This window comes from Neomonachus schauinslandi, chromosome 12, assembly GCF_002201575.2.
Source record: "Neomonachus schauinslandi chromosome 12, ASM220157v2, whole genome shotgun sequence".
Classification (NCBI taxonomy): Eukaryota; Metazoa; Chordata; class Mammalia; order Carnivora; family Phocidae; genus Neomonachus; species Neomonachus schauinslandi.
The window spans coordinates 54,571,053-54,597,659 of NC_058414.1; the positions used below are offsets into that span (position 1 = coordinate 54,571,053).

At 39.2% G+C, this 26,607-nt stretch overlaps 1 protein-coding gene across 1 annotated transcript; it reads left to right on the plus strand.

Annotated features, from left to right (window-relative positions):
* The first annotated feature begins 1,836 nt into the window (after positions 1-1,836).
* NUP42 (nucleoporin 42) lies at positions 1,837-25,031 on the plus strand. The gene is made up of 7 exons (XM_021689840.2): positions 1,837-2,025; positions 4,874-5,102; positions 6,824-6,918; positions 11,895-11,971; positions 12,723-12,809; positions 16,026-16,110; positions 24,415-25,031. Exons 1-7 carry the CDS (start codon positions 1,914-1,916, stop codon positions 24,990-24,992), a joined length of 1,263 nt encoding a protein of 420 aa, XP_021545515.1. The 5' UTR covers positions 1,837-1,913; the 3' UTR covers positions 24,993-25,031.
* Positions 25,032-26,607: the final 1,576 nt, after the last annotated feature.

Here is a 26,607-nt window from a genome sequence, read left to right on the forward strand (position 1 = left end):
GGCATTTTTATACTTTCAAAGTATCTCCTCAAAATATTCTTATTAATAACAAAGGCGAAAAGAGTCATTGTAGTAGCTCAGCAGACACCACCTTAACCAGGTGATCAAACTGAACACCTCAGGTAATGGGACAAGCTGAAATTGTACACAACCTGAGAGGTGCAATGTGAAAACCATGGCATCACTTCCGCAATAATCCTGCCAAAGATGCTTAATCTGAATCCAATCACAAGAAAACATCAGCTAAATCTGCATTGAGGAATTTCTACAAAATAACTAGCTGTAATCTTCAATAGTGTGAAGGTCTTGAAAGTCAAGAAAAGACTGAGGAAGTGTTCCAGGATGAAGGAGACTAAAGAAATAAGAGTAAGGCTAAATAAATAAAAGAAATATGAGTAAGGCAACAATAACTCTAAACTGGATCTTTTTCTTTTAAAGACACTGGGACATTTGGCAAAACATGAACAGAATCTAAGGATTAGATAAACGTCCTGATTTTGGTGATTGTACTGTGGTTATGTAGGAGAATGTATTTGTAGGAAATAAAGTATTTGGGTGATGGGGTATCAGGTCTGCAATACAGTCTCTTATTCTGTATTTGTAAATCTTCAATACGTTTCAAAATAAGTAAATTGATTTTTTTTTTAAGTAAGCTCTGCACCCAACGTGGGACTTGAACTCATGACCCTGAGATCAAGAGTTGCATGCTCTACTGCCAGAGCCAGCCAGGGGCCCCATATATATATATATATATACATACTAGGTTTAAATAAACTTGGGAGTAGAGATTACTTAAAAACTTTAAACTACGTTGTAGCAACGTTGTAGCAGTTATTCCCAGTGCTCCTGTAGATTCCACTGTACTCAAAATCCAAAGATGTGAGCAAGAACAATGGCCAATCATCTTAAACCACCAGGGACAAACCTGTAATCCGACAAAGTCATACTTATTGCCTCCTGGCAACCAAGGAGACTGCGAACCAGAGCAACAGTAGGGTGCCTCACCATACAAAGGAAAAAGACAACTGTAAGATTTGTGAGCTAAGTAGATTTTAGGTAAAATTTTATAAGCTCAAAGCAAAGCAGAGCTGTGTGTAAGGGCACCAACATCGGATCTGGACTGAGAAGTGGATGTAGGATCGTGTTTCCTTGGAAACTACAAAATTAAGAAAAATACGGAATGTTTTTTTCAGGAACGCCTTATCGAAAGCTCTGTACCTGGGAAGAAATTGATACTGCTTCTCTGTGTCAAAGTGTCTTAGTTCCTCCAGGCAAGAGTGGTATGTTTCATTCTTATTGATACAATTTCAAACAGCGGCGTGTACGTGGACTTTAAAGAACTAGCTTTCTCAGAGTGTACGAAGGTAGTGTTTATCCAAAGATGGGGTTATGATACTTTTCAGTTGCAGGATGTCCTTGAAGGAAACACTGTTTCCTGTTTACCTTATAACTGGCTTTATCTGTTATCCACCTGATGAATGGCGGCGCGGATTTTTACTTTCTCAACAGTACAAATGAAAAATACAACTCGGTCTCTCAAACCACAACTCTTCCTCCCCTCCAGGGCCTTGTTGAAAATCTAAATTTCCTTAACCTGCTCTCCTCTCATTCCGGACCCTCAAGCTTTCCTTGAAGCCCGAAGCCCTGCCCCACGCGAAAACGCGCCTTTTCCTCCACGTTAACCATTCAAGGACTCCGCTTTCCCAAGCCCAACTCAGTGAGTGCGGAGGGGCCGCCCCGCTCTTCTCAAATCCTATTGGGTAAAACCTACGCCTCTCATCCCAGGGCAGGACAAGACGGGGGGGGCGCGAGAAAATGACGTCACGGTAGCAGGGAGGGACCTTCGGTTGCTTTGGGCTCTCCGTCCGCTGAGGGTGCTGACTGAAGACCGTTCCGTGGGCGACGCCGTCGCAATGACCATTTGTCAGTTCTTCCTTCAAGGCCGGTGCCGCTTTGGAGACCGGTGCTGGAACGAACATCCCGGCGCCGGGGGTGCGGGCGGAGGACGGCAGCAACAGCCCTCAGGTGACGTTCTCCTCCATCCTCCGCCGCTGGTGGGGCAGGGGAAGGCCTGGCGCCAGGGCCGTCGGGCTGAGAACTGGCGTCCGGCGTAGGGCCCGCCGCTCGGCGCAGCGCGGCGGCGCATCAGTCAGGTGACGCTGACGTGCTCTCGTTGTCCTCTTTTCGGCCCCGCCCACCGGGCCCGGCACAGGTTTTCTACAATGCTCCTAGCCGCTGTGTAGCCATTTGGCTGTTTGTGGTTGAGGGGATGAAGACGGGGACTTGGCCTTTGGTACTAATGCGAAGCAATGAGTTTTTAGGTCAGAAGTACGTGTCAAAACTACCTTGTCTGTGGGTGGTAATGGTGCGGAGAATTGGTGTAGCTCGACCCAGACGCCTCCTTGCTTTACTACCCTTTAGCGTACTGTTTTTTTTCCCTTGATACCCTAAATATAATTGTTACTAAACTTTTTTCGAGAGAAGGGCTAGCAGCTGGGATCAAAGCCTGGATGCTTAACGTTGGGGAAGTAGCAGACGCCTTTGGAAAATCTAATAGAGCTGCAAAGCTCTACCTTAGGCGAATGTACATGCTCATAACATTGGAGGTAAAACTGGAAGGGTGGGTTGCCCAGTTAAGAACTCTGAGTTGTGGGGCGCCTGGGTGGCTCAGTCGTTAAGCGGCTGCCTTCGGCTCAGGTTGTGATCCCAGGGTCCTGGGATCGAGCCCCAGAGCCCCACATCGGGCTCCCTGCTCGGCGGGAAGCCTGCTTCTCCCTCTCCCACTCCCCCTGCTTGTGTTCCTTCTCTCGCTGTGTCTGTCAAATAAATAAAATCTTTTAAAAATAAATAAACCTATTTAAAAAAAACAACTCTGAGCTGTGAGGGAAGGGGGTGTGGAGGACCGCGTTGACCTACTTCCTGGGTCTAAGTCATTGTCAAAGTTTTTGGAATACTTAAGCCAATTGTAGATGATGTGAAAGGACTGTGTTCAGGGCGCCTGGGTGGCTCAGATGGTTGAGCGTCTGCCTTCGGCTCAGGTCATGATCTCAGGGTCCTGGGATCGAGTCCCGCATCGGGCTCCCTGCTCCTTGGGAGCCTGCTTCTCCCTCTGCCTCTCTCTCTCTCTCTCTGTCTCTCATGAATAAATAAATAAATAAATTTAAAGAAAAAAAAAAAAAGAAAGGACTGTGTTCAAGGAGAGGAGGGATCAGAAATGAAACCCAACACAAGGTTTTAAAGGTCAGATGAATTTATTAGGATTGAAACTTAGTCCTTAAAAGTATCTTAAGATGCTGACCCCCTCCCTTTCCTTTCCTTCCCTTCCCTCTTTTAGGACTGTTCATCTGACCCTTAATCTGTGTTGCATAGTGGTTTCACGTCTGATCCCTCTTCTTGAAGACAGTCCTTTTGCATCACCCGCAATTAGTCCTGTGAAATATTCCAAACCAAAAATTAGGACTCGGGGTCTGATATTTGTGAGTGTATTTCCTGGAAAAACGTTACTTAATATTTGACATTCTGTGGAGACTCACTATAGACGTAGTAATTAGAAAATAAATATTGAATGGGTTGATGGATGAAGAAAGCATAAATAAAACTCATCAAGTAAACAGTATTTATCTCCCAGAAACGAATGTTTCTATAATTAATAAGTGAAGGCCAAAAGCTATATAGAAAAGAAAGAATGAACTTCTTCAGTTGTGTCATCCCCCAAAGGATTTGGAACTTCAGAAAAATAAAATACCACTAACCCTTAAATAAGGGATCTGGCCCAGCAATCTGTTCCCTTTTCTCTTTGGTTTTATTAAGTAGTTTTAAAGTTGTGAGATGAATTTTCATGAAGGAATAGATCTCTCATCATTCCAGTTTTTAATATATTTCATGGCATATCTCTTAATTCAGTCAGAAACAAGGCAAATTATCTTGGCCCCAACTAGGAAGTGATGAGTAAATGAGGTAGTTTAAGTGATAAAATTTTTTATTTATTTTTTTACTTTATTTAAGATTTTATTTATTTATTTATTTATTTGACAGAGAGCACAAGCAGGGGGAGCAGCAGGCAGAGGAAGAGGGAGAAGCAGGCTCCCTGCTTAGCAGGGAACCTGATGCGGGCTTGATGCGGGGCTCAATCCCAGGACCCTGGGATCATGATCTGAGCCAAAGGCAGACGCTTAACCGACTGAGCCACCCAGGCACCCCAAGATTTTTTAAAATACAGATACAGGGGAAGAGAGTCCTGTTGGCTTATTGTGATAATTATGAAATATTAGAATCTGCTGATAATAGAACTGAATACATTTTATTCACATGTAAATTATAACCTCCCTGTTAAAGATAGGTGGGTAGATCTTGTTTTCCCAGAGGTAAGACTGAGTCAAATAGATTTAGGCATCTATTCAAGGACAGAGGGTAGAATCTAATTTTTTATATTCAACAAACTTTTTAGTACATTGTCCATTTTTCAGACATTACCATTATATAGGGCCCAGTAGGAGAGCAAAGAATGATAAAGACAGCTTTTTATCCTGAAGGAGCTTATAATTTAGGATACATCCTAAATCTACTATCAAGGGATTGTTTACTTAATAAGGTTATATCAGCTGAACTTACTAATATATCATTATTTTTCTATGGATTTGCAGTCCTCTCAATCTTGTTAAACAAAAAATGCCATTAGACCATTACATGATTTGTTGGTTACAAGTAACTACAAATAAGTAAAAAATGAAGAGTTTTGTGATTTAAAATGAGTGGAAATGTGGTGCTTGTTGAATCTTTACATAATGTCTGCACATAGTAAGATAATATAATGAAATTTTTAGAGATTTAAAAGAGGAATTGCCAATAAAATTGTTTTATTGTTTATTTTCAGGTAGTAACAGACGTGGATGGAATACCACCAGCCAAAGATATTCCAGCGTTATCCAGCCATCCAGCTTCTCCAAATCAACACCATGGGGGGGCAGCAGAGATCAAGAAAAGTCATCTTTCAGTTCCTTCGATTCTGGAGCTTCAACTAGCAGGAACAGAGGGTTTGGATTGTCCCAGAATCCATTTGCTTCACCCAGCTCTGATGGGCAGAAAGATGATAAGAAACTTCTGTAAGTGGAAGCCTTCAGAGAAATTACTACCCATTTGCTTATTTTTTTCAAAAGTACCTACAATATTTTCTTTAAAAAAGAAGTGATACATTATTAAAAAATCAGAATAAGCAAAAAGAAGAAAATGCACCCATGATCCTATCACTCAGAGATAACCACTATTTTGCATATGTCAGAGTATACTTTATTTCAATTAAAAATATGTCACCTTTCCATACCAGCACAGTGACTTCTCAGGGCTAATTATGCTTTTTCCATTTTTCTATTGATAACACTATATTGTGAATATCTTCCTAAGGTAGTTTTGCTTAAGTTTGTTTTATAATATTAGTTCTTTACAAAGTATGAGGTAATTTAAAGCAGTTTGTACTTTTGGTGGTCACTTACAGCAGCTGGTATATTTCTTCCTAAAACTTTTAGTTCAGCTACTACATTGAAACTGGTTTCATTTGATTTCCTTCACTACTGTGAAGATTCCCTATTATTTCCTGATCATGGTAGAATGTGTGACTGGTGCCAAAATAGTCCCTGGCTTTCTGTAACTGTTGCCGCAGGTCCCAGGACAGAACTTAAAAGTCATTAGTCTTTTATTTCCCATAATAAATTAGAATGAGTGGAAAAGATTTTGAGCCATGTATCATATACAATTGATTTTTTTTTTAAAGATAAAAGAGAATTAAAGCCCTCGTTCCTATATTTGATGTTGTAAAAATCCTGAATTTAATACAGTATCTCTCTGGTAGCTATCATTTTATTAATTGTAGCATTCTGGATGGGGGAGGGAAACATTGAATTTAGAGTCGAATCTATCCACCGCTTTGCCAATAAATTAACTATATGGGCATGGGTCTGTTGTCCCCTTTTGCAAACATGAGAATTAGACAAAATGATCTCTAAAGTCCTACCCAGTTTAAAAATTTTATGGTTCTATATTGCGTGGTGCTTTCTGTCTTTTTCCAGTTAAATGATCATTGATGTTTATGATAATGAACAAAGAAAGATTAAAGTTAGTATTGTACATTTTATTTTAGTTCTTTAAAATATGTATAGTTTAATAGTTTCACTTACCAAATCTATTGACTAATGGTTTAGTTTACTGGAAAACCAAAACTGTGAACTTCTTTGATACTGTAATAGTTAAAATCATGAAATATAGTTCTTAGTTCATAAATTCTGCTTTAAAGAATAGTCTTCAGGGGCGCCTGGGTGGCTCAGTTGGTTAAGTGGCTGCCTTCGGCTCAGATCATGATCCCAGGATCCTGGGGTCAAGCCCTGCATCGGGCTCCCTGCTCAGCAGAGAACCTGCTTCTCCCTCTCCCTCTGCTTGCCTCTCTGCCTACTTGTGCTCTCTATCTCTCTGTCAAATAAAGTCTTAAAAAAAAAAATAGTCTTCAGAAAATACAATGGAAAAAATCTAGGGGCACCTGTGGCTCAGTGCGTTAAACATCCAACTCGATTTCAGCTCAGGTCGTGATCTCAGGGTCCTAAGATTGAGCCCCGTGTCGGGCTCCACCCTCAGCGAGGAGTCTGCTTCTCCCTCTCCCTCTCCATCTGCATCTCCCTTTGTACTGTACTCTCTCTCTAAACTAAATAAAATCTTTAAAAAAAATAAAATAAAATTATATATTTACTACAATTTAAAATTTCAGTCATTGAAAATTATAAACAATAAATTTTAATAAGCAAATGAAAAAGATCCTTTGCTCTTTTTTTTCCCCCAGGGAAGGAATTATAAAAGATATGGAAATTTGGGAATCATCAGGGCAGTGGATGTTTTCTGTTTATTCGCCAATGAAAAAGAAACCTAATATTTCAGGTAATTGAGAAATTGTATGTTTTTAAAATATGTTTTATAACTCTTATTTTCTAAAACCAAGACCATGCCAAGTAAACTAACCACACACTTAGCTACAGCTAGGAAAGTTTGGACATTGTTTGAAGTATCCCAGTATTCTGGCAGAACTTCATAATTCAGAATAAAGATTAGAAGATACAGTTCTTTTTTTTTTAGAAGATACAGTTCTTTTAAGATACGTAGTTCTCATGAGAAAATACTGAAATCAGCACCCACCACAATTCCAATTCTGTAAGCCCTCGAAGAGTCTCTGCTCTCTTGGTTGCCTATAGGTACAACTTCAGAACCTCTTAGCTGCCTGCAGTGAATAGAAGATTCACACATTCTATTTGCCATTAAGGCCTTGGCTGCCTGATTCTGTTCTCCGTTTCTTCCCTATATATTCTTCTAAAGATCGTTATTTTTCATAAGGCATGTTGAGATCTATCCTGGAGATAATGTGTGAAGGTAAAGAGCTTTAGCTGGGCTACAGGGATAGCATTTTTTTAGAATGCCCTTTTCCCTTCTGTTTTCTTTGGTCCATAGTCCCTAAGCCCTTTCTGAGCTGAAACCTAGAGCACCACATTTTCTAATCCCACTTTGGATGGTCCTGGGCCTTTGCCCTATTGAGTAAACAGCAAGTACCTAGCAGATGAGAACCCTTGCAGTCCCTCAGAACTCTGGGATCCCTGCTCTGTCTCAGCTCTACCTGCTCATTCCCTGTGAGCATTGGTGTCACACCAGTCCTAAGTTACTTATTCACTCAATCATTCAAGAAAATACTTACAGAATTTCTTTTGTGCCAGGCCCTATTCTAAGCTCTAAGGATATACTGATGAGCAAGACAGACAAGGTCCCTCCCTTAACAGAGCTTATGTTCTTGAGGGAGACAGTAAGTAATACAAATAAATAATTTCACTAGTGGGGTTTTTTTTTTTTTTTAAGATTTATTTATTTATTCCAGAGGGAGAGAGAGACAGAGTGCACAAGCCAGGGGAGTGGCAGAGGGAGAGAAAGAGGGGGGAGCAGACTCCCTGCTGAGCGGGGAGCCCAACACAGGGCTCTGTCCCACAACCCATGAGATCAAGACCTGAGCTGAAACCAAGAGTCAGACGCTTAGCCAACTGAACCACTCAGGCTCCCCTAAGAAATAATATTTTTAGTATCTGAATATTCCATGTAATATTTTGGACATACTTATACTAAAGTATTTGTTATATATCTGAAATTCAAGTTTAACTGGGCATCCTGTATTATTATTTGCTATATCTGGCAATCCTATTCCTGAGACCCTTTTAAAGGCTCAAAATTCAATTTTCATAATAGTACTAAGACATTAATTGCCATTTTCACTCTGTTGACATTTGCAGTGTTGTTGCAAAAACATTGATGAGTAAAACTCCTTGTATCTTAGCATGAGTCAAGGCAGAGGCAACCTACTGTACTAGCAGACTATAGTAGTCAATACAAAAAAAAATTTTAAGTTTTATTTATTTAAGTAATCTCTATAACCAGTGTGGGGCTCAAATTCACAACCCCAAATCAAGAGTCACATGCTCTTCTGACCGAGCCAGCCAGGCACCCCAATAAAAAAAAAATTTTTAATGCCATTTTTCACTTAAAATTTTTGATAAAGAGTTAAAAATACTGATTTTATTAATTTTGACCCTTGGGGCACACCTTTTTGATCTGTGTGACAAAATGGGAAGCTCACAGAAAGTGCTTCTGCCACATACTCACATCTGATGGTTATCTGGAGGGAAGGCACTGAAGTTATCATTTGAGTTGTGAACTGAACTAGCCACTTTTCTCACAGACAATTTTTACTTAAAAGAATGACTGATCACTGTGGTTATCTAGACTTAGGTATTTGGCAACATTTCCTAAAAAAACTAATGAAGTGAGCCTGTCACTTAAAAGAAAACAACTGATTGTTTATTGCCAGTGACAAAATTCAAGCTTTCAAGTGAAAATTATGCATGGCTGAAAAATCCATCCTAAGTGCAAGATAAACCACTGGATTTAATATAATAGTACAAAAGGTTAATTAATATGGTTTGAGTTTGCATTATAGCTAACCTTTAAGAAACTACAACCCATCAAGTTTTGATGTAGTGTCAAAGAAAAATATCCACAATTAAGTGAAAAAGCTATTTAAGTCCTCCATTTCCAAATACTTATCTGTGTTAGAACAGACTTTCTTCATATACTTCAGGCAATATATTACAACAGATTGAATGTAGAAGCAGATATAATAATCCAGCAGTCTTCTATTAAAGTCAAACATTGAAAAAACTTACAAACAGACCCTCCATCAGCAAAAAGCTGATGACTCACTGAAAGTTCAGGAGAGGGTTAACATTTTTTAGCAATAAAATATTTTTAAATTAAGGTATATAAAAAAAAATTTACAAACATAAGACAATGCTGCTCATCTCACTAAATTTTTACTTTTTGCTTTGAAAAATAGTCTTTTCATTTATGTTGATATGTAATTGGTTCCTTTTTTTTTAAGATTTATTTATTTATTTGAGAGAGAGAGAGTACATGTAGGGGGAGGGGCAGAGGAAGAGGGAGAGAGAGAGAGAATCTCAAGTAGACTCCAAGCCCAGCGTGGAGCCCAACACAGGGCTCTATCCCACGACCCGGAGATCACAACCTGAGCCGAAATGAAGAGTTGGATGCTCAAAACCGACTGTACCACCAAGGCACCCCTGGTTTCTTATTTTTATGTGAATTAACAAATAATGTTCTATATTTCTTATTTTTCATTTTAAATATGGTAAATATTGATATATATAACCTATGTAAGCAGAAGCTTTTTGGGATTGTTTAATGATTTTTAAGAACATATTTGGGTCTTGAGACTAAAAAGTTGGAGAACTGCTGTCCTTATTTTTTTTTTAAGATTTTATTTATTTATTTGAGAGAGAGTGTGAGAGAGAGAGAGAGACAGATCAAGAGCAGGGGGGAGAGGTAGAGGGAGAAACAGGTTCCCTGCTGAACAGGGAGCCCAATGTGGGGCTCGATCCCAGGAGCCTGGGATCATGACCTGAGCCGAAGGCAGACACTTAACCTCCTGAGCTGCCCAGGTACCCAACTGCTGTCCTTAGACTTCAATTATAATGAATGAACTTTTCCTATGCATCTAAAATGATACTACTTTCGTACCACCCTTGAGAGAATTGAGAAAATACTCACTCACATAATTTTCCGTGTCCTGTGGTTCAGAGGAGGATCAGCTGGAAGGAGGAGAAAGTAACTAGAGGGACAGTTTCCTTTAGCTAGAGTGGTTATCCATTCTTAGGAGACAGTATTGAAGCTGATGCTAAGTGAAAAGAAGGTGTCACTTACAGGAATATTTGGGGAAAACATTCCTGACAATAGGAGTAACTAGTGCATACGCCCTTATAGGAACAAGGTTGGCAAGTTTGAGGACTAGTGAGGCCTGAACCACTGGAGGAGAGTGAACGAGGGAAAGCGTCATAGGACGTAAGGTCATGGAGTCAGCCAGGAGCCAGGTCATGTTGGGCCTAATTGTACTAGGTAGCCATGTGGAGCTTTAAGCAGGAGAAGGACATGATCTGATTAGAAAAAACTCACTTGGACTGTTGTATGAAAAGAAATGGTGTGTAGGGAGTGGTAGGGGGTGGGAAGCAAAATAGAGGCAAGGAGATGAGTTAGGGGACAAATGCTCGTGACTGACTGGGTTATAGTCACTAGCAGTGGAGACAGAATTGGTTAAATCCATTTGGAGTTAGAACTGGCAGGATGCTGATTAATTAGATGTGAGGAAAGAGAAAGGCAAGGGGATTCCTAGGTTTTTTGGCCTGAACAGTTAATAAAGATGGCATAAAGATAAGTTGTTAGAAGAATCCAAGGTTCTAATTTGAACATTTAGTCTTATATTTATTCTGGGGTGTAGGGGTCCATGGAGTTAATGATATCTGGGTTACAAGTAATTCTCTGTAGAAAATATCCTGAACATTCTGAACTTTCTTAAAAAGTTTTCCTAATTATAAATTTATGGCTGTTGTCATAGAAAACTTGAAAAACACAGAAATACGTAAATAAAATAAAGATCACCTGATCTCATAGAGATAACAACTATAACATTTTAGAGTCTTTCAGAATACACACACACAACCATATTTCCTGTATACATATAAATATATGAAATTAGAATCGTAATCTAGTTTTGTATCCTACTTTGTTTTCAGTTGGTCTCTACTAAAAATACTAGAATGATCATCTTCATACATTAAACTCTTTGTTTATATGTCTAATTAATGCCTGAGGTTAAATCCTAGAAATTCTATTAAGGACAGAAGGTGTGAACATATTTAAGGCATTTAACGCTTATTGACAGTTTTCCTCCCAGAAAAATACCTTTTTAATTCCCTTAAAGGCAATTTAGGAGAATATCCATTTTACCACACCCTTAATAACAATAAATACCATCCATTTTTAATTTTTGCCATTAAGTAAAGCATTGGGTGTTTATTATCTTTGCCCATATTAACTTATTTTTCTTAATGATTTGTAAGTACTATTTATACATTGACATTAGCTCTTCTCCTGTCATATATGTTGCAGTCACGGTTTTCTCAGTTTACCATTTGCCTTTTAATTTTGCCTATTATAGTTTCTGGCATACTGAATATTTTTTAGACCAGTTTGAATGTATATGTGGTCAACCCTTTCTTTTCTTTGTTATCCCTTCCAGTCCATTTATCTTTAGAAAATTTCCCCATTTGAAAATCACATATCCAATTATATTTTATTCTAATTTTATACTTTGTTCAACATTAGAGTATAGGCTTTGAAATTTTTCCTTATGATTATGAAAATTTTCTTATCAACATCGGCATATTTTCTTGTCTAGCACTTCTAGCTTTACTATACTATTAAAAGTATTGGTATTTATTTTAAAGATTCCAATTGATTCCTCACTTCAGGTTTTACAGACATTTCACCAGAGGAGTTGAGGCTTGAATACCATAACTTCTTAACCAGCAATAACTTACAGAGTTATGTAAGTTTGTTTCCTATTCATCTACCTTGATACCAGATTAGCTGTTAATTACTGTCTTCTCTGTTTGTAGTGGCTTGCTTGTATGTTGGCAAAGTGGATGAGGTCTATAATTTTTCTCAAGACAAGGCTATTGTTATTTTTATTCCTAAATTACTTTCTTTGAAATTGGTTGGTTATCTAAAATGGTAATAATATGTTTTGACTATATAACTAGGAATGTCACTATTTTTATTACAAATTATCCAGCGATCAGTCCAAAAAATTTAGACCCTTTCATCATTTGACATTTATGGAACGTCTCTTAGGTGCAAACACCATGATGAATGCTAGAAAAACAAAGTGAAAAAAGACACAGTCTGTTTATACATATTAACATTCTCATGTATCAGATGTCAAAAAATAAAAAAGCTGGGCTTGAATAAGTTTGGTGCGTAAAGGAAATGACATAAACTGTATTTTTGTGTTGTCTACAGTCATGATCAAACATTTCAACTAGTACACATGTTTGCCTCCCATCCCGATATAACCCTCTCTCTGTTGCCACATACTTGAGATTCTGAACCAGGTGACACCAGGAGTTGGAGAACAGGGAGGGAGCTACAGCTGGAACATCTTGGGCAAATTGTACAAGTTATGGGCCATAAGAATGTCTTATCAACTTTTTGTGATTTTGACAAACCACGTGAAGTTTTTGGAGAAACAAACTTAAACACTCAAAATTGACTCATTTTTTTCTGTCTTCTCTCTTCAGCTAAATTCCCTCCAACAGTTAATAAATCAATGGAGAAACAGAATAAATGAATTGAAGAGTCTAAATACATCAACTAACATAGCCTTGGTGAGTATTGGAGAGTTTTCTATGGAAGTATCTTATCTGTTGCTTTTTTGCAGAGAATTTCACTTTGGATTTGGAAAGCAAAACTAAAATCCTCTGTCAGGAATTATGATACACACATTCTCAATACTGTATCATCTTTTAAAGTCCTGGAATTGCTTTCTCTCTGATCCTTAGTCAGAAAAGCACAGATAACTTTGCTTTCCTAAAACTGTTTTTAGGGTAAAGTTTTTTACTTCAGTGGTCTAGTTTTGAAAATATTACATAAATTCAAGTATATAAGGTTATCAGCATTTACAAAGAAATTGCTCTGAAAAATGATCTGAATATACATTTAGACTAATGTATACTTTTGTGACTGAAAAACACTCACCATATATTCCCTGACTTATATAGAAATGCCTTTAGTAGATATATACCCATTTGTCTCCACAGATACATGGTCCTGACTGTAGCATATTCATTATCTCTGTCAATAAAGATACAATGTTTTGGGGCACCTGGGTGGCTCAGTCGTTAAGCGTCTGCCTTCGGCTCAGGTCATGATCCCAGAGTCCTGGGATCGAGCCCCGCATCCGGCTCCCTGCTCGGCGGGAAGCCTGCTTCTCCCTCTCCCACTCCCCCTGCTTGTGTTCCCTCTCTCGCTGTGTCTCTGTCTGTCAAATAAATAAATAAAATCTTTAAAAAAAATAAAATAAAAAATAAAAATAAATAAAGATACAATGTTTTATTCCCATAAAAACTTAAGAACCTTATTTTGAAATAAGATATTTACAGTTTCTCAGGTGATGTTTCTACTTTCTGAAAAGGATATAAGAGTTGTGGTTGCCTAACTTAGTAAATGACTATGTGACCATTCCAGCACCCCACCCCTTTCTTAAATATGTACTTCCTAAACAGTTAGACTCTTGGGTAAGCTCATTTCTTCACTGTTTAGTTGTTATGATGTCGTTAATTTTAGTAGGACTTCTTGGAAGTATTCTTCCTGTGGAGGGGTGGCCCACCATCACCACTGCTAATGCAGAAGGGATAACTGAGTCCAAAGAACTGCAGAACTTCCCTTGGGGTTAGAACTTCCTTGCTCTTTGCCAGCTGCCTAGGGGCTCCTCCACAGGTGAGGGTCTTGGACAGTCCACCCACAAGGGGCTTAGCATGTATCAGTAGTTCATTCTTTATGCCAAGTAGTTCATTCTTTGTTCTTTTAATCCAGTATATGTATATGTTTATCTATTTACCCGTTAATGAATATTACACTAAGGGAGAGAAGCTAGAAAAACATCAAAAAAAAAAAGTACATACTATGTGATTTCATTTATATCAAAAACTAAAGAAAACAAACTTCATCAGGGCGCCTGGGTGGCTCAGTTAAGCGTCTGACTCTTGATTTCAGCTCAGGTCATGATCTCAGGGTGGAGATTGGGCCCTGCATTGTCTCTGTGCTCAGTGCAGAGTCTGCTTCATATTCTCTCTCCCTCTCCCTCCTGCTCACTCTCTCTCTCAAATAAATAAATTTTTAAAAATCTTTGGGGGCACCTGGCTGGCTCAGTCATTGGGGTCTGCCTTTGGCTCGAGTCATGATCCCAAGGTCCTGGGATCGAGCCCCGCATCGGGCTCCCTGCTACGCGGGAAGCCTGCTTCTCCCTCCCCTACTCCCCCTGCTTGTGTTCCCTCTCTCGCTGTCTCTCTCTCTCTGTCAAATAAATAATAATCTTCAAAAAAAATAAAATAAAAATCTTTGGAAAAAAGAAAATAAACCTCATCTATAGTGATAGGAAGGAGATGAGTGGCTCACTGTACCTAGGGTTTGGGAGAGGCTTGACTAAGAAGGAACACAAAGGATCTTTTAGGGGTAATGGAAATGTTTTAAATCTTGATTGTGGTGGTAGCTATTAAGTTTGTCAAAACTCATTGAAATCCATATGTATGTGTGACGGATGCATTTTATTGCATACAAACCATACCTCAATGAAATTGATTTTTGAAAAATGCTATTGAGGCTTCCAAATGAGAGAAATTGTATCTGTTTGAGTTGATTAGGAAAAGGTTCTTGGAGGTAAGGAGTAAGGGAAAGTTCCTCAAAAGGGAGATTAAAGGGGCACCTGGGTGGCTCAGTCAGTTGGGCGTCTGCCTTTGGCTCAGGTCATGATCTCAGGATCCTGGGATCGAGCCCCACATCGGGCTCCCTGCTCAGCGGGGAGTCTGCAACTTCCTCTGCCCCTAACCCCCCGCTCGTGCTTTTTCTCTCAAATAAATAAATAAAATCTTAAAAAAAAAAGGGAGATTAAGATTTCACTATGCAGAGATGAAAGACATTTCTAGAGTAGAACATAGCAAGAACAAAGTATTCTCAGGGAATAGGAAATGTTTACTAGATTTTAATAGTAAGCTTTTAATGTAATTGTGAATCAACTTCAGTTCAAGTATTAGAGTAAGCAGATTGGGTAGCCTCTAAAGGCCTTTTACGTGAAATCTAGGGGTTTTTTTAAGTTTTTTTTTTTTTTTTTTTTTGACAGAGAGCAAGAGCAGGAACACGAGCAGGGGGAGTGGGAGAAGGAGAAGCAGGCTTCCCACAGAGCAGGGAGCCCGATGCGGGGCTCGATCCCAGGACCCTGGGATCATGACCTGAGCTAAAGGCAGATGCTTAACAACTGAGCCACCCAGGTGCCCCGAAATCTAGGTTTCTTGATAATGAACCTATAGACAATGAAATGTATTATTAAAATTTTTTTCATTTTAATACATATTCATTGAAGAAATTTAGAAAATATTTTAGAAGCATAAATAAAATTAAAATCACCCATAATTCATCAGCCAGTTGCTCTTACCTCATTGAGATTGGTCCATCTTTTTCTGTGCATATTCATATTATGGGCATTTTTCTATGTTAAACATATTTTTAAGTGTACGGGTTTTTTTTTTGTTTTTTCTGTTTTTAAGATTTTATTTATTTGTCAGAGAGAGAGACAGAGAGCACAACTAGGAGAGCAGCAGAGGGAGAAGCAGGCTCCCCACTGAGCAGGGAGCCTGATGTGGGGCTCGATCAGGACTCTGGGATCATAACCTAAGCCGAAGGCAGCCGCTTAACTGACTGAGCCACCCAGGCGCCCCTAAGAATACGTTTTTAAAATTGAATTTAGCTGTAAAGTGTATAGAAAAGGTAATTGAGAATTATTCATCAATTACTTTATTATTTGCCTACTTTTTTTTTTTTTTTTAAAGCTCTCAGATGTAAAGGATGGAGTAAATCAAGCAGCACCTGCATTTGGATTTGGCAGTACACAAGCAGTAACATTTGGATCACCAGGTAAATGATAAAGTAATGCAAGACTTCGTCAGTTTTAGAAACATAGGATTTTAGAGGTTTTATTTTATTTTAAAGATTTTATTCATTTATTTGACAGAGAGAGAGAGAGCACAAGTAGGCAGAGAGGCAGGCAGAGGGAGAGGGAGAAGCAGGCTTCCCGCTGAGCAGGGAGCCCAATGCAGGGCTTGATCCCAGGACCCCAGGATCATGACCTGAGCTGAAGGCAGCGACTTAACCGACTGAGCCACCCAGGTGCTCCAGGATTTTAGAGGTTTTAGATCATAAAGTCTGAAGGTGTGTTAAGTGGCATTTTATTTTTTTTAATATTTTTATTTTTTAAAATTTAGATTCATTTAGTTAACATACAGTGTATTATTAGTTTCAGAGGTAGAGTTCAGTGATTCATCAGTTGCATACAACACCCAGTGCTCATTACATCACATGCCCTCCTTAATGCCCATCACCCAGTTACCCCATCCCCTCGACCCCCTCCCCTCCAGCAACCCTCAGTTTGTTTCCTATGATTAAGATTCTCTTATGGTTTGTCTCCCTCTGATTTCATTGTTTTATTTTTCCCTCCCTTCCACTATGCTCCTCTGTTTTGTTTCTTAAATTCCACATATGAGTGAAATCATACGATAATTGTCTTTCTCTGATTGACTTTTTTTTTTTTTTTTAAAGATTTTATTTATTTATTTGAGACAGAGAGAATGAGAGAGAGAGCACATGAGAGGGGGGAGAGTCAGAGGGAGAAGCAGGCTCCCCGCCGAGCAGGGAGCCCGATGCGGGACTCGATCCAGGGACTCCAGGATCATGACCTGAGCTGAAGGCAGTCGCTTAACCAACTGAGCCACCCAGGCGCCCGACTTTTTTTTTTGATTGACTTATTTCACTTAGCATAATACCCTCTAGTTCCATCCATGTCATTGCAAATGGCAAGATTTCTTTTTTTTTTTTTTTTTTGATGGCTGAGTAATAGTCCATCTTCTTTATCCATTCATCTGTCAATGGACATCTGGGCTCTTTCATAGTTTGGCTATTGTGGACATTGCTGCTATAAACATTGGAGTGCATGTGCCCCTTCGAATCCCTGTGTTTGTATCCTTTGGATAAATACCTAGTTGTGCAGTTGCTGGGTCATAGGATAGCTCTGTTTTTAACTTTTGAGGAACCTCCATATTGTTGTCCAGAGTGGCTGCACCAGTTTGCATTCCCACCAACAGTGTAAGAGGGTTCCCCTTTATCCACATCCTCGCCGTTTGTCATTTCCTGTCTTATTAATTTTAGCCATTCTAACTGGTGTAAGGTGGTATCTCAATGTGGTTTTGATCTGTATTTCCCTGATGGCAAGTGATGTGGAGCATTTATTCATATGTCTGTTAGCCATTTGTATGTCCTCTTTGCAGAAATGTCTGTTCATGTCTTCTGCCCATTTCTTGATTGGATTATTTGTTCTTTGGGTGTTGAGCTTGATAAGTTCTTTATAGATTTTAACTACTAGCCTTTTTTCTGATAAGACATTTGCAAGTATCTTCTCCCATTCTGTCAGTTGTCTTTTGGTTTTGTTGACTGTTTCCTTTGCTGTGCAAATCTTTTTATCGTGATGGAGTCCCAATAGTTCGGTTTTGCCTTTGATTCCCTTGCCTTTGGAGACCTGTCTAGCAAGAAGTTTCTGTGGCCAAGGTCACAGAGGTTGCTGCATGTGTTTTCCTCTAGGATTTTGATGGATTCCTGTGTCACATTTAGGTCTTTCATCCATTTTCAGTCTATTTTTGTGTATGGTGTAAGGAAATGGTCCAGTTTCATTCTTCTGCATGTGGCTGTCCAATTTTCCAAGACCATCTGTTGAAGAGACTGTCTTTTTTCCATTGGATATTCTTCCTACTTTGTCAAAGATTAGTTGACCATAGATTTGAGGGCCCATTTCTGGGTTTTCTATTCTGTTCCATTGATCTGTGTGTCTGTTTTGTTCCTTTGGCTATTCAGGGTCTTTTCTGGTTCCATACAATTTTTAGAGTTATTTGTTCCAATTCTGTGAAAAAAGTTGATGGTCTTTTGATAAGGATTGCATTAAATATATAGATTACTCTAGGTAGCATAGACATTTTAACAATATTTGTTCTTCCAATCCATGCTCATGGAACGTTTTTCCATTTCTTTGTGTCTTCCTCAATTTCTTTCATGAGTATTCTATAGTTTTCTGAGTGCAGATCCTTTGCCTCTTTGGTTAGGTTTACTCCTAGGTATGTCATGGTTTTTGGTGCATTTGTAAGTGGGATTGACTCCTTAATTTCTCTTTCTTGTGTCTCATTGTTAGTATATAGAAATACAGCTGATTTCTGTGCATTGATTTTATATCCTGCCACTTTGCTGAATTCCTGTATGAGTTCTAGAAGTTTTGGGGTGGAGTCTTCTGGGTTTGCCACATAGAGTATCATGTCATCTGCAAAGAGTGAGAGTTTAACTTCTTTTTTGCTGATTCAGATGCCTTTTATTTCTTTTTGTTATCTTATTGCTGGAGCTAGGACTTCTGTGTTGAATAATAGTGGTGATAGCAGACAGCCCTGTCATGTTCCTGACCTTAGGGGAAAAGCTCTCAGTTTTTCCCCATTGAGAATGATATTCACTGTGGGTTTTTCATAGATGGCTTTTATGATATTGAGGTATGTTCCATCTATCCCTACACTGTGAAGAGTTTTAATCAAGAGAGGATGCTGTACTTTGTTAGATGCTTTTTCTGCATCTATTGAGAGGATCATATGGTTCTTGTCCTTTATTTTATTAATGTACTGTATCACATTGATTGATTTGTGGATGTTGAACCACCCTGGCAGCCCAGGAAAAAATCCCACTCAGTCATGGTGAATAATCCTTTTAATGTACTGTTGGATCCTATTGGCTAGTATCTTGGTGAGAATTTGTACATCCATGTTCATTGGGGATATTGATCTGTAATTCTCCTTTTTGGTGGGGTCAGGGTATTGCTGGCCTCACAGAAAGCATTTGGAAGTTTTCCTTCCATTTCTATTTTTTGAAACAGCTTCAGAAAATAGGTATTCATTCTTCTTTAAATGTTTGGTAGAAAAAAAATAATAATAAAAAATAAAAAATAAATGTTTGCTAGAATTCCCCTGGGAAGCCATCCGGCCCTGGACTCTTGTTTGTTGGGAGATTTTGGTGACTGCTTCAATTTCCTTGCTGGTTATGGGTCTGTTTAGGTTTTTATTTTTCCTGTTTCAGTTTTGGTAGTTTATGTGTCTCTAGGAATGCATCCATTTCTTCCAGGTTGCCTAATTTGTTGGCATATAGTTGCTCATAATATGTTCTTATAATTGTTTGTATTTCTTTGGTGTTGGTTGTGATCTCCCCTCTTTCGTTCATGATTTTATTTGGGTCCTTTCTCTTTTCTTTTTGGTAAGTCTGGCCAGGAGTTTATTGATCTTATTAATTCTTTCAAAGAACCAGCTCATAGTTTCATTGATCTGTTCTATTATTTTGGTTTCTATTTCATTGATTTCTGCTCTTTATTAATTTTCTTCTTCTGCTGGGTTTAGGCTTTGTTTGCTGTTTTTTCTCCAGCTCCTTTAGATGTAAGGTTAAGTTCTCTATTTGGGACCTTTCTTGTTTCTTGAGAAAGGCCTGTATTGCTATATACTTTCATGTTAGGACTGCCTTTGCTGCATCCCAAAGGTTTTGAACAGTTGTGTTTTCCTTTTCATTTGTTTCCGTGAGTTTTTTTAAATTCTTCTTTGGTTTCCTAGTTGACCCATTCATTCTTTAGTAGGATGCTCTTTAGCCTCCATGTATTTGAGGTCTTTCCGACCTTCCTCTTGTGGTTGAGTTCTAGTTTCAAAGCACTGTAGTCGGAAAATATGCAGGGAATGATCCCAATCTTTTGGTACCAGTTAAGACCTGATTTGTGACCCAGGATGTGATCTATTCTGGAGAATGTTCCATGTGCACTAGAGAAGAATGTGTATTCTGTTGCTTTGGGATGGAATGTTCTGACTATATCTGTGAAGTCCATCTGGTCCAGTGTGTCACTTAAAGCACTTATTTCCTTGTTGATATTCTGCTCAGATGATCTGTCCATTACAGTGAGTGGGGTGTTAAAGTCCCCTACTCTTATTGTATTATTGTTGATATGTTTCTTTAATTTTGTTATTAATTGGTTTATGTATAAATGGCTGCTCCCATGTTAGGGGCATAAATAGTTACAATTGTTAGGTCTTCTTGTTGGATGGACCCTTTAATTATGATATAGTGTCCTTCCTTATCTCTTATTTCAGTCTTTGGTTTAAAATCTAATTTGTTTGATATAAGGATTGACACCCCAGCTTTCTTTTGATGTCCATTAGTATGATAAATGGTTTTCCACCCCCTCACTTTCAATCAGGAGGTGTCTTTGGGTCTAAAATGAATCTCTTGCAGACAGCATATGGATGGGTCTTGGTTTTTTAACAATCTGATACCCTGTGTCCTTTGATTGAGGCATTTAGTCCATTTACATTCAGAGTAACTATTGAAAAATATGAATTTAGTGCCATTTTATTACCTATAAAGTCACTGTTTCTATATATTGTCTCTGTTCCTTTCTGGTCTTTGTTACTTTGGGGCTCTCAATTTGCCTAAAGGATCCCCTTCAATATTTCTTGCAGGGCTGGTTTAGTGATCACAAATTCTTTTAGTTTCTGTTTGTCCTGGAAGCTCTTTATCTCTCCTTCTATTCTGAATGACAGCCTTATCGGATAAAGTATTCTTGGCTGTATATTTTTCTCAGTTAGCACCCTGAATATATCATGCCAGTCCTTTCTGGCCTGCCAGGTCTCTGTGGCTAGGTCTGCTGCCACTCAAATGTTTCTACCCTCTTAGGTTAAGGACCTCTTGTCCTGAGTTGCTTTCAGGATTTTCTCTTTGTCTCTGAAGTTTGAGGGGGGTTCTCTGTGCCTCCTGGACTTGAATGCCTGTTTCCTTCCCCAGATTAGGGAAGTTCTCCGCTATAATTTGCTCCAGTATACCTTCTGCCCCCCTCTCTCTCTTTCCTCTTCTGGGATCCCAATTATTCTAATATTGTTTCACTTTATGGTATCACTTATCTCTCAACTTCTCCTCTCGTGATCCAGTAGTTGTTTATCTCTCTTTTTCTCAGCTTCTTTAGTCTCCGTCATTTTGTCTTCTATATCACTAATTATCTCTTCTGACTCATTTATCCTAATAGTTAGAGCCTCCATTTTTTTTTTTAAAGATTTTATTTATTTATTTGAGAGAGAATGAGAGAGAGCACATGAGAGGGGGGAGGGCCAGAGGGAGAGGCAGACTCCCCGCCGAGCAGGGAGCCCGATGCGGGACTCGATCCCGGGACTCCAGGATCATGACCTGAGCCGAAGGCAGTCGCTCAACCGACTGAGCCACCCAGGCGCCCTAGAGCCTCCATTTTTTATTGCATCTCTTTGATAGCCTTTTTGATTTCGACTCGATTGGATTTTAGTTCTTTTATTTCTCCAGAAAGGGACTCTCTAGTGTCGTCTATGCTTTTTTTCAAGCCCAACTAGTGTCTCTGTAATCGTTATTCTGAACTCTAGTTCCGACATTTTACTTATATCCATAGTAATTAGGTCCCTGGCAGTCAGTACTGCCTCTTGTTCTCTTTTTTGAGGTGAGTTTTTCTGTCTTGTCATTCTGTCCATAGAGGAATAGATGAATGAGAGAACAAAATGCTAAAATAGCAACAACAACCCCAGAGAAATATACAGTGAACAAATCGGAAGAGGCCAGAAACTGAAAAGAAAATTAAAAAGAGAGAGAGAGAATATAATTAGACAAATGAACAGAACAGAGCAATACAAGAGATCCTGGGTGTATTTTGGTCCGTTTGTTAGAAAACTAGATCCTAAAGTTGTAAAGAACGAAAAACTTATGTATGTACAAAAATAAAATTAAATACAGTGAAAGGATAGACTGTAACTGTAAAAATGAAAATTTAAAAAGACTTAAAAGAATTGATAAAATAAGAAATTGGTTGAAAAGGAAAAGGGAAAAAAAGTTAAATTGAAAGACTGTAGGGCGCCTGGGTGGCTCAGTTAAGTGTCTGCCTTTGGCTCAGGTCATGACCCCAGCGTCCTGGGCTCGAGCCTCACATCAGGCTCCCTGCTCTGCAGGAAGCCTGCTTTTCCCTCTGCCTGCCCCTCCCCCTGCTTGTGCACACTCTCTCTCTCTCTTTCTGTCAAATAAATAAATAAAGTATTTTTTTTTTAAATTGGAAGACTGAAGAATCATGATAAAATACCACAAATACTATATACTATTTTCCCCTAGCGCTGAAGTTTTGCAGTTCTCTGTGATCAGTAAACTTGGTCATAGCCGGATGTTCTTGGTGATCTTCTGGGGGAAGGGCCGATTGCGCTGATTCTCATGTGTCTTTGTCCTGGGTGGAATTGCACTGCCCTTGCCAGGGGGCCGGGCTAAGTGTAAGCACTCCAGATTGCTCTATGTGGCTTTTGTTCCCTGACGGCTTTCCATGCTGTGTTAGAGGATGAGAATCAAAATGGCGGTCTCCCAGTCTCTAACCCTGGAGCTGAAGGCTCACACCCCGCCCCCTCTCCCCCCTCCCCTCTCCCCCTTCCCCCCGCCCCCCCCGCCCCCCGCTCCTTAGTGCACCCTCAGGGAAAAGGTGTCTCCCTGGTCTCTGTCAGCACTCTGTGCTCACCCAGCCTGTGACCAAGTGTTTGTATCTCAGGCACGCAACTCTGTTTCAAGTCTCCAAACCCTGCAGACTCCTGCAGCTCACACCTGCACCCCTCCTCCCTGGGGGAAAAAGGAGGGTCTCGCAACAGTTCTCCCACTTGCTGGGCCCCTGCTCAGAGAATGGTTGCCCGACCACGCCACAGTTCGCATTTTATGGGAACACTAAGCAGAAAGCCCACTCCTGAGCTCGCTGTTTGCAGCCAGCTTCCTGGCTCTGATGCTTGGGAACTCTGCCACACACAGGCCCCCCTGGTCTTCCTTTGCCCTCTGGGATCCTGAGATCACACTGTCCCACCTAGGATTCTGCCCTGCTTCACCACCTGAGCGCCTTTCAGGCAGAGATGTCCCTCACCTGAGCAGACTTCTGCAAGTTCCCACTTTGCACTCCGCTGCTGTATTACTTTCTGGTAGCTGGCTTGCAGAGGCTCCCCCCCCCCCCCCCACGGTTTATCTTTGGATACATCACCTCGGATTCACCTCTCTGCATCTCCTACCTTGCAGAAAGTGGTCGCTTTTCTATTTGTAGAATTGCAGCAATTTTTTTCTTACATCTCCAGTTGAGTTCACAGGTGTTCAGAATGATTTTATAGCTATCTAGCTGAATTCCAGGGACCAGAGAAAACTAAGGTCTCCTACTCCTCCACCATCTTCCTCCCTCTCTTTAAGTGATTTTTAAATCATCCTTGCAGATTCTCCTACCTTCTATAATGGAGCTTCAAAGAATTTGGCTCATCAGTCATTTGTAAAATAGGGGTCAGACTGGGCACGTTTTTTTGAAAGACCCTATGGCTCAGGCTTTCAAAGTATATTTTAGGAATGGGTTTTCAAAAGTTTTATAGGAATACATAATAGCTATGGTAGCAGCACCTTGAGGACCTTATTCTGACTGTGTATAATAGTATAGTATTTTCAAGTGACAATACTGCGTCACTTTGTTGTTGTTTTTTTTTTTAGTTTAAAAGAAAAATTGTTTTAAGTTAGGATACGAGGTAACCCAGTGGTTCTCAGAGACAAAAAGGCAAATTAGGACTGAGGAGTTTGAATGGTCATAAAAAGTATAAAAATAAAAATGGCAACTCAGGAAAAATTTTAGCCAAAAACTAGAGATGTCAATTATTAGAGTAGGATTTCATCAGATTCATCTTAGTTGAGAGCTGGAAGGGGCTTGAGAATCACTCCATTTATACAGGAGGAAACTGAGATGAAGTGACCACTCTACATTTGCTTAAACGAATATAGCTAAGGAAAGAGTTACTTCTTTGATAATGGATGTAACTGATTTATTTGGAGTTGAGGCAGAAAGTGAAAGTCCACCCCCTAATCCCAGAGGTTTCTCAAAGCTATCTCCATGAGTGAGGATGATAAATGAGATCAGTACAGCAGAAAGGACAACAGGGTTTAGCGGGTTTATTCTAGCTTCTTATTTTCACTTTTCCTTCCACCCAATAAGCTTCTCAACATTCAAATGTGACCGAAATAAGAAAAAAAGGGAGGGGTGGTTAATATGGCTACATTTTCTGACTATAATAGGTTATTTTTTCCTTTTTCTGGTTTTTGTAGGTTTTCCAGTGAATAACAGCAGCAGTGCTAATGCTCAGAATTTTAGTTTTAAACCAAGCTCTGGATTTGCCTCTGCCCCTTCTGGAAGTCCTCCTGTGTTCGGTAATACTCCAGCATTTGGAGCTGCATCCTCTGCCAGTTCTGCCATCACTACTTCTGTTCCAACGTTTGGATTTGGGAAACCTGCAGTCACATCTGCTGCTTCATTTTCTTTTAAAAGTCCTGCAGCTTCTGGTTTTGGATCACCTGGATTTTCAGGATTTCCAGCTTCCATGGCAGCAGGCTCTTTTGGAGCTCCAGGGGCCCCAGCCTTTGGAAGTGGCACTTCTGTGGCTGGTTTTGGTAGTCTAGGCTCACATTCTCACACTGCTTTTTCCAAGTCATCTAGTGACACCTTTGGAAATAGTAGCATATCCACCTCTCTCCCAGTCTCAAATGGCAGCACCACAACAGATAATGAATTATTCACACCCAGGGATCAATTAACAGCAGAAGAACTAGAACAATTTCAGTCCAAGAAATTTACTCTGGGAAAAATTCCTTTAAAGCCACCACCTGCAGAACTTCTAAATATTTGAAAGGACAATTTTAAATACAGAAAAGAACAGCTCTTAAAATTGTTTTGAGTGGTTTGTATAAAATTGCTTTGAGTAGTTCAAATATATACGTATGTATGTATATATGTACATATATACTAATAAGGAATATAAGCTTTCATTAATAACTTTAGGGGTCTTGAAATTCAATATTTTTTTCTAAGTAAAGCATAAAAAATACTCGCAAGAGGTTTTTTTTTTTACTTTAATTATGAATGGAAGTGAAAAAAACTGTCAGTGTGCACTGAATAAAGTGCATTTCCATCTATATAACTTTACTATATAACTTTATCCTTTAAAGGTTTACCTTTAAACTTTTTTTTTTTTTTTTTTTTTTAGGAAGGAGATCATTTCTAAAGCCATTAGGGGAAAAAATGCTTAAGTATTTAGCTTACTTACCAAATAAACATCAGTAGCATGACTATCCTTCATGTTAAAGAAAATTCTGTTAGAGATAACAGTTTTTAAACTTCTTTTTATTTTTCAGACCTACAAAAGGCATTTTCCCCTCATAATTTTGTTACCCTCCAATTTTGACTCTCTCATGGACCATCATTTGAGTTTTCAACAATTTTAGACTGATTTTTATCAGGGCCTAACTTTTGTATAATTCTATTTATTCCTCATATTATCCCATCAAGTTGGCAGATTTTAAGAGGAATGGAAATTGTGGTCTCACATGAATAAATAGTGTATGTGGTGGGGTCAGGATTCACCAGCTCTGGTGAGCTTCTATTAGAATTCTCAGACATGTTTCGATTTCCCTGGGCCCTCAGATAGAAAGAGTAATATCTTGTATATTTTATATATAGTTGATCCAAGAAGCCAAAGACTTGTCATGAGTTGAGGCTTATGTGTCAGGGTTCTGTTCTCCCCTCTCAAGCCTCTATAATGACATAGCTCACACTACAGAACAGTTACCTGACATAGATCTGGGATTGAGCTGACTTTTTAATGTGAAAATAGAATCTTCCCTAATAAAAGATATGCACCCCAAATGATTTTAGTGTTTATGCAAAGAATTCAGTCCTCAGAAGATCCAGATTCTATGTTACTTCTTTCAAAGAACTGTATGACTCCCAGCTAACACTTATGGAAACCCCAAATTTGGGATGGAATCTGTAGCCCAGGGGTATATGTTTGAAACCATCCTTGGTGTAGAAAGAGTAAAAAGATCCTAAGTTCCTGCTTTGGTCTCAAGCTCTAAAGACTTTCCAATGTTTATTCCAACTTATAGTTCACTCCTAGGATTTTCCTACATGATGGAATAAACCCTATGCTACCAGGCTTACCAGTCTCCTGTGGGTCCCAGTTGAACTTCCCAGTGTCCCGGAGGCTCTGAGGATGCAAATTAAGGATGTAGGGTTTCTAAATTTGCCTGATTATGAGCATTTCATGGGGTATTTGTTAAATTACATATCCAGAATAATATATCCACTAGGCTAGGCCTGGGGATGTGTTTTTTACCAAGTGTTTCATGAGATTCTATAAGCAAGTTTGGGGAACAGGAGCCTAAATTGCATTTAGGCTACTTAGTAATATGTGATTTGGGAGTTTTGTTGTAATTGTTGAAGCCTATTTTATGTGCTTGTGTGCG